This window comes from Ochlerotatus camptorhynchus, unplaced genomic scaffold (assembly GCF_037179485.1).
Source record: "Ochlerotatus camptorhynchus isolate MF236.1 unplaced genomic scaffold, CSIRO-AGI_Acam_v1.1 ptg000330l, whole genome shotgun sequence".
NCBI lineage: Eukaryota > Metazoa > Arthropoda > Insecta > Diptera > Culicidae > Ochlerotatus > Ochlerotatus camptorhynchus.
Window position 1 is genome coordinate 4,552,312 of NW_027040818.1, and position 9,173 is coordinate 4,561,484.

General features: G+C 38.7%; 2 protein-coding genes across 7 annotated transcripts in view; one reads left to right on the forward strand and one right to left on the reverse strand.

Moving 5' to 3' along the window:
- The window catches only part of foi (fear-of-intimacy), a 118,621-nt gene extending 116,197 nt beyond the window's left edge, over positions 1 to 2,424 (forward strand). For all 6 annotated transcript variants that reach the window (XM_065230437.1, XM_065230438.1, XM_065230439.1 and 3 more), the window contains one exon: positions 1,945 to 2,424. In XM_065230437.1, coding sequence (XP_065086509.1) covers positions 1,945 to 2,094 — 150 coding nt within the window. In that variant the 3' untranslated portion in view covers positions 2,095 to 2,424. The remainder of the gene's footprint in view (positions 1 to 1,944) is intronic.
- The window catches only part of LOC135708470 (uncharacterized), a 309,553-nt gene that overhangs the window by 72,886 nt on the left and 227,494 nt on the right, over positions 1 to 9,173 (reverse strand). The window lies entirely within an intron of this gene.

Below are 9,173 nucleotides of genomic sequence, written 5' to 3' on the forward strand. Positions count from 1 at the left end.
ATACAGGAATCCCTTCATCTCTTTTTTGTCATGCTACTTAGAATTTTTCAGAATCCTCCATTTGGGATGACTTTAGTCCTCCCTGATATTGTCTGGAATCTCCCTGGAATTGTACGGAATCCTTTCTGCGATTGTTTGGGATCCTCTCTGGACTGTCATGAATGCCCCTTAATTTTTACTGAAATCGTTCTTTTGACTGTCCAGAATCCCTGTTGGGTTTGCCCGAAGTCCCCTCTGATATTGTCCGGAAGCCTTACTGTGATTATATGGAATCTTTTCTGATAACTGTCTGGAATCACTCCTAGGCTAGTTCGGAGTTCCTTTGGAAACTGTCATAAATCCCCTTTTAGACTGACTGGAATCCTTCCAGAGATTGTCCGGAGTCTTCTTGGGACTGTCCTGAATCCTTCTTGTGATTGTCCATCAGAAACCGTATTATGTGGTTGCTCATGTTTCACAGCGTGCTATACGAAAGTGCAATTGCCTTTCCATTCCCGAAATATCTTCTCGGTAAAGCATTAGTTTGAAAGGGCACCGCTTAAAATGTTGAAATACGTATTACAAATGCAATTACGTCCCTTTGAAATGTTGCCACTGAATTATCTTTGCTTGACAGCATCGGTTTCAACACAGCAACCAGGTTGCTATGTGTAAATGTTGTTGAGCAATGCGAGTTACTCAGAGTTACTCAAAATTAGCTCCAATTATACTCATGATCGAAAACTGTCTTGCCCCAAGCTTTCTGGCAATAAAATATAACCCAGCAGTAAGGTTTTGGCATATTTATTTCATTCAACTTCAATACCATAACCGTACGCTTGCACCTTACGCTTAACTCCACTCATTAGTTTCTGTACAACATCGTTAGATGTCTTCCTCAGATTTGACCTCCCTGGGATGCTTCCGTAGTGCCTGCTTCATAATAGCCCAGTATTTTTCGATGGGTCTTAGTTCCGGTGCGTTGGGGGGGTTCATATCCTTGGGTACGAAAGTGATCCCGTTGGCTTCGTACCACTCCAGGACAACAGTTGAATAGTGGCACGAAGCTAGATCCGGTCAGAAGATCGTAGGGTCCTCGTGTTGCTTCAACAAAAGAAGCAGACGCTTCTGTAGACACTCCTTCCCCGTTTACAGTCCCGATAGTCACGAACTACGCACTCCGTTTGCCACATGAGCAGATCGCTTGCCAAATCATGTATTTCTTGGCAAACTTAGTAAGTTTCTGCTTCATTTCTTCCTCCGGAACATCAAACTTGTGCTAGGCGATGAAGAACAGTAGCCCCGGAAGCTGCCGGAAGTCCGCCTTGACGTAAGTCTCATCATCCATGATGAGACAATGAGGCTTCGTCAGCATCTGGGTGTACGTTCGATGCTCAGAGTTTCGTAGTAACATTTAATCACACGACTCACCGTTGACTGCACGATTCCGAGTTGCTTTCCGATGTCCCGATGAGAGAGTTGAGGATTTTCCAGCTGCTTGCGCAAAATCAATTCGCGACGTTGCTTTTCCGGTGACGCCATTTTTTCCAACTTAAGAAAAAACTGACAGTAGTGTAAACAATACACTCTAAACTACTTCTACCCAAATTTTCAAGAGAAAATACCCAATGGGTAATTTTCTACAGCGTTTTTTTCCGTGATGCAATTTGATGTGGGACACCCTTTACGTGCGATTTTCAAAAAAATATCATGAAATTTTATAACGGCCGATTGAAAACCGAAAAATTGGGTTAATTGTAATGCATAGGCTATAATTTTTCCATCGAGTACAATCATTTTTATGGGGCTTACTCAGCTATTTCGTAACGTGGTTAGTACTGAAAACATACTACACTGAAATGACCGATCATGTAGATAGAATTACGATTGGAAAAATGTTGCTAGGGCATAGTATATATTTCATTAATTTTACCACTAATCATATTTGCGTTTGTTCTTCTGCAGATTCCCGAGCTGACATCCGCCCACGGAGTCGAGGATCGCTGTAAAACTTCCGAGTTCCTGCTGCAGTTCTTCGGCATGAGTGCCGGCTTCGGGATCATGCTCCTGATTGCGATGTACGAGCACGATCTCAAAGAAATGTTCGTTGACTAAAAGCTAGACTGCATTGAATCACACACTTTAAATCTACTGAAAACGCAAAAAAAAACACGAAGAGGGGAGGCGGTAAGAGAGGGTTTTGGATGGATCAGGTAAATTCAAACGGTTATATTCAGGTGCGTGCGTTTAGAACGGACGAGAATTCTTTTCGGAACTAATGAGGGTACGAAGCAGGGAAGAAAACGAAAATCGTGTTTAAATTTTTCCTATTAAATTTAGGCGCCCCCAAAAAAGGTGGGATACTTTTTGCGGAAATATTGTCTATATTTCACCGACGCAAATCGAGTATAACAGTGTAGTGCGTTGCGATTTTTTTGTTTTTTTTTTTTTTTTAGGAGGTATCAAAAGTATTAGACGCGGCTTTTCTGCTTTCTTACATTTTTGTTTAGTTAGGACCAAAAATCTAACTTTAATTTCTAGAGTTTAGAAATTTGCCGATGTGTTTTCCGTTTTTCTTCTTTCTTAAGGTTCAATTTACTTTGATGCTTTTTGGAAAATTTCGAAAGCAGTTTTTTCCGACGCATTATTTCAGATTGCAATGAAAATGATATTTTACACAAAATGATGCGAGCTTTCTGCAATCTAAAATAATGCGTCGAAAAAAAACTGCTTTTAAATTTTTAAAAAATGCATCAAAGTAAATTGAACCTTAATAGATTCTAATGTATATTTTTTTAAAGTCTACACTTGTACAAATGCAGTTTTAAGCAAACAGCAGTTAATTTCACCGGGACTTAAACCACTAAAACTCGTAATTCATATTGAAAATGTGACCGAAACTAGGACTTCCCCACGCAGGCTTAATGAATAGTGCATAGTCAATGAAATAGTAATAAAAAAAAGAAACATTAACGGCATTTAATAGACGTTTTTAATTTACCATCCACTTATTTGTCCTTATTCGGTTCATCGGCACTGCTTATAAAACTCGTTAGCTCGTAAATAGGTATAACAAATTTTTAGCGACCTTTTTTTCAAATTGTGTTAATTATTTTAAGTATTACTGGTAGTAAGTACGGCGATTTGGTAGAAGGATTAAAAGTTTCTTTCTCTCTTTCTCCATACCAACTCTACACTGTATTCATCGGCTTCTAAATGATGGTTTACTTATATTAAGAGCAAAGCAAGGAATAAACAAACTCTGATAGATTTAACTACTTTTCCCGGTGTTGTTGCTGGGAAGTGAACTGATCCGAAAATCCTTGATATCGCGGGGATGATATATGGCATAGGAACATGGAAGGGCCTCCGGGATTCGACCAAGCTCGCGACTTTCCATCGCAAAGGTCATGGATTTAGCGGCTATCTGAGGATTTTATCAACTTTGACCGTGATCTTCGAATCGATGTGTAGGGAGCGGGAAAGAGTGGTCGGTTTCTTGTGTCATGCCGTGGTTTGATTAAACAGTGCTTGGTTTGTGTAAAATTCTTACATTTTGGGACCAGCGACTTGCGACCTTTCCCAGGGTGTCGACTAAGTGAATAAAAACCCTGAAAATCAGGGGATCTCAGATTATTTATGACTCATTTATGCCCAGGAATTTCAGCGAAATCCAGGGAAAGATTTCTAGTACTAGAATTTCGACTAGAATGGGGTACGTTAATCGATTTGCTTGGGACCAATAAATGAGCCAATTTAATATCGTTAAGGTCCAAGCGCAAAGTGGGCGGAAACGAAACGGAAACGGAAAGTTTGGCAGTTGTCACAAGTGACATCAAGATGCCTAACCGAAGTCGATTTGGTTCTAAATAGTTTTCAAACCGACAAGTAGGTTCACTCAGATCGGGCTTTTCCACTGTTGCTGCCGTTCCGCTTCCGCTGTCATTGCGCTTGGGTCTTTGGTTTCCACCGGTTGCTAAAGCTCTGAGTACTGCGAACTCAGCCGATTTTATTTTTCAAGTGAGCTAGAAAACATCTTGAAAATCTTCCGAAGTTTCCAATAGTTTTGCTGAAACAGCTCACGAAATTGTATATACATGCTGTCAAATGAACTCTTGGCTCCTCCTCCTCTGCTCCAGAAATAATGTATACATGGTGATGGGAGTGCACCTGCCCACAAAGCTCACATGACAAAGTTTGATTACATTTTTGTTTCAGCAACCCAGTTTTGGCATTATTAATATCGATTGTGCTACATTTCCCCGAATGTCGTTACCCCGAATGTCACTTCCCCGAACGCCATTTCCCCGAACGCCATTTCCCCGAATCCCAGACAAACATATACCCCATTTCCCCGAATGCCATTTCCCCGAATGCCATTCCCCCGAATTACATTTCCCGAATGTAATTTCCTCGAATGAAATCCAAAAATTTATAAAATACTTTGACTGTATTACATTTCTATGGTTAGTTTCGCGAGCATTAAGAAGACATCTTTGAATATTGCAACAATTAACCTTAAAAGAACAGCTCATGATAAAAAAGGGAAAATCTCTGTTCAAAGTAAATCAATCGGGCGAGAGTTTTAGTGAGGCGGCGGCAGTACCAGAAGTGGAAGTGTAAAAATTGGTAATATATTTTTAGGACATTTTCCCTTATTTTATACATGAGCAGTTCTTTCGAGAACTTTGGCAAAACTAATATCGATGATTTGACGGATTGGTAATAAATTTTTAGGAGATTTTCCCTTCTTTTTAAATTTATTTAGGAGATTTTCAGCCGTAGACATATTTTATCCTTCTTTTATAAATGTTTTTTTGAAAACTTTCTCAAAACTTGTGAGATTGACGGTTTGATAAATTGGTAATGTATTTTGAAGAAATTTTTCCCTCTTTTATAAACGAGCAGTCTTCCGGGAACTTACACTTAAAAAAAATCACACGTTACCCTTATGTGTTCCACACTTCGATTTGCGCAAATTGCTAAACACATCCATTTCATGTGTGAATCTTATAATATAAATTATTCCCGAACACTATAAGTTCAATTGTGATACACTTGGATTTCAAGTGTCTCACATTTTGTTATCGACAGTCTGACACTTAATCATCAAATTTCCTTCATTCAAAAGCATATTCTCGAACATATCTGGCTCGTGTATTTTTAATAATCGATCAAAACAATGCATTTCATTTAATGATTATTTTTTCATTATTCATTCATAAAAAAATAAGAAGAAGAAGAGAAAAAACACTGCAGCTCGCTCCAATCACGTCATTACACCAGGATCTAGGAACCCAAGGATACTGTAAAAGACAGTTATGGAGACATAAAGTTTTTCAGCTTTTGATGTTATTCTCAGTTATTAAATTGGATTTACTTACCATTCCTGATCAGTTTTCTGTTTTAAAGATGATCCAGCCAAAGGGCTGAAAATCTATGAAGCCAAAAATAAAGTTGTATTTCAGATAGAACCGGCCAACTTCTTCACACCGGCTGACAAATTGATCGCTACTGGTAAAAGTAATTATTGTCAGTAAATTAAAGCGGAAATTAATATTGTGGGGTACCTGTAAACTCTCGTAAGGGTCATAACTGTAGCAGCAACATACTCTTTTGACACTCGTCCTGCTACTGATGAGATCCATGTGCCATACACGTTAAATGCGATAGTAGCAAACAGTAGCGCAGATCCTTACTAAGATCCCATGAATTTCAATAACTGAACACACGAAATTATGGTGTGATTTGTTTTGATTTCACCGACAGGTGTGACATGTGATTTTTGAACATTGATCCCATGAAATGCGAATGAAATTCACATGATATCATGGTGACTGGCAATTAGCGAAATTCATATTTGAAAACACATGAATGGAACATGTAGATTTTTTTGAGTGTAGACAATATGTGAGGTCGATGGATTTAAAAATTGATAACATAGTTTTACGAGATTTTTTCTTTTATAAATTCAAATCGAGGAATTTGGCGAAACTTGTGAGATATATGATTTGACAAATGAATCGAGGAATGCTGTGAGTTTTACACTCACAACTACTGACAGCATAGCGCCACCTTCTATGGACGAAAAGTTAAACCGAAATATAATGTATGCAGATTTCAATATTTTTATTAAATTTTTGTTTGTGGAGGCGAAACGAGAAAAAATATTTGGTAGGGGTGTTGCGCCATAATATAAGCCACCTTCTGTACCAATATTTTTTTTTCAAAGGGCCAAGAGAAAGGCTCTAATTAATAAAACAATCATTTTCCGATTTTCTGCGTACAAAACAAATCGCCATAACTTCTGTTTATTACTGTCACCTGTTGAAATTTGGTTGCAATAATTTCCGAAAGAACTGCTTATGTAAAAAAGTAGGAATAAACATATTTTACCATTTTGTCAAACCATCGATCTCTCATGTTTTTTCAAAGTTCTCGAAAGAATTGCTCGTAAATAAAAGAAGGCAAAACCTCCTTAAAATTTATAATCAATTTGTCAAACCGACGATATGTTGCCAAATTTTTGGTGCTCTTTGTTTTTGGATTATTATTCTATATATAAAAATGAAAATGCTTTTAACGGCTCAATACATTAATATAGGGGAAAGCAAATTAATTGGTAGTTGGGTTAATCTCATAAACATTCCATTTGCATGGTTTTAAATTTATCTGGTTTGCAATCTGCTCACTATGCTCAAAATATAGTAAGAAAATTGCCAGCAATAACGGTTGGAAATTTCCTAACTTTTTTTTCTCGGGGATATGGCATTCGGGAAATGGCACATTCGGGGAAACGGCATTCGGGAAATGGGTATTCGGGGAAATGGCGTTCAGGGAAATGGCGTTCGGGGAAGTGACATTCGGGGAAATGTAGCACAATCATTAATATCAAATAAAAACACTTTTTAGAGCATCACGCTCGATGATTTACATTATCCACCTACTAAGGTTGGTGTTTCGACAGTTCCATAATTATAATTCTCAATTTGTTTTCAGTAGGTGGCAACACATTTACTTGTGGTTCAAACGGTAACTACCTACGAGACTTCTGAGCTCTTTTGAATGTTTGGCTCCCGTTTGACAGTTTGACTCGGCTCCCAGATGACAAGCATTTTGAGTTAGTTCGCAGTATTCAGCTAAAACTGTACATTTGCTGCAAAAAAACAAATAGCTATCTCTTTGTTTTAAGGATTTCAGGCTGTGTTCCATTTGGTGAATTTTCACTTAAATTTGACAGATAGAAAATTTCCAAATAAGGCTCTGAACCATTTGGTGGATTATTTAAACTTTTGGTTAAAATTTGACAGATGGAAAGTTATCGATTAACCCTGCTATCCGAGCGTGGTTATTTCTGACAGACAAGAAGTTAAATTTTGACAACCTTGGCTAAGTTCTTCTCGAAAAACGGTCGATCGACAGCACCAGGGATTCTCGGACATGTAAAATAACTATCGAAATGTCACTTTTAACCACGAGTTAAATTTAACTCGGCAAATGGTTCACAGCCTAAACCTGCTATTCAAGTAGACTTATTTCTGACAGATCAGGTATCATGAGCTTGAGCTTGAGCTTGATTGACCGCCCACGATTGCTACTCTGTTATTGCCAGATCAGCTGTAATTACACAGAGAACCAATAGACGATGCTTGGGACTAGCAATCATCCTCAATGTGTAAAAACTGGTGATCTTAAATTAGGCAATACCAGTGCCGGCCGCGCCCGAACACAGGTCAAGAAAGGAATGGGAAGGATTGTGTTGACATGACACTCGCTTTGATGGAAGCCGAGAACACCTCTGCACTTCCACGAGGAATCACTGGGATGTTGGATAAGAGGGTTGGGTTTGCAGCAGGGTTCGTTTTGGTAAACGATAAGCTGAATTGATGTCCTAACGATCATATAACGCGAAGGAGCTTGGGACTAAACCCACGGTCTTCTGCTCAGTAGGCAAAAACTTTGCCACTAGGCAGACGAGCACCTTTTTAATCACCGAGTTGCTGTTATTACCACAAACGAAGTGACAGACGGAGCGGCTCGAAAACTTTGGTGACTAACCTGCTATTGCAATTTTTCAGTGTACCACATGGCAAAACCACTACTACTGGATTGTACCACATGGCAACACTACTAATAGATTGAACTAGCATTTTCACCAAATGTACTAGAATGTTTTGGTTCTATCTCTTTCACTCTACTCAAAACTGAAATGCATAAAAAAATGACAAAATGATACGCACTCTTTGCACACTGTCAAAGAATCATTGTACACAAAATCAACTATGTTCAAATCAAAACAAAAAAACTAACCCATCTGGTGGATGATGGCACAAGCTTCTAAGTAAATTCTATTACAGCGAACCACATTATTTTAATTGATTTCTTCCCCAGTTAGTCGTCTGTCACTTCGTTTGTGGTTATTACCATGTATTCATATTAACAAATAAAACGATTGACGAATCTTGAATGTGGAAGGTCCTGAGATTATACTCATGATGTTCTGCTCAGTAAGCAAAAACGGTTGCTCTAAGGCCACCGAGCCCCTCTTATCACATAATACCGTTGCTAAAATTTTTGTATCCATTCAAACCCGGAACCAACGACAACAACGAGTTTCGCAAAATACACGATACACAAGCGATTTTACCATACATCTCTTTGATATCTAAGGACCTGGGACCGCATTTTTCTGCTCAGTAAGCAGGCCACTGTAACCGACGATCTTTCAAATCCGAAAACTAAAAACTACGAAAAAGTACTTAGGCCTTCATTAAGTTCCACTTTCACGCGACGTTCAATAACAGGGTCCTATCCAGGATTACATCTGAAAAATCAAAATCTGGCCAACGCCCACTCTAAACCTAAACCTGCTCTAATCCACCTGAAATGACTAACGAATGGAAGACTTTGACTACCCAGCCATGCAATAGTCTCATTCCGTGCCTTATGGCAACTTGATGATTCTATTGCGCTCATCTTCTGGCACCACCCAAGGGAGACTTGGTCCTGTACCCAATGCTTAACTTATCTCCATTCCACTCAGCTACTCGCAATTTCTTGTGATATAGTGGGCGGAATATTATTATATGAGACAATTCAATGCAGACGTCTTTCCAAATTTGGTAGATCGACAGGTAATCGGTGAGTTACCACGATAGTTGCTTATTCAACAACTCGACAACGTCCCATCGTCA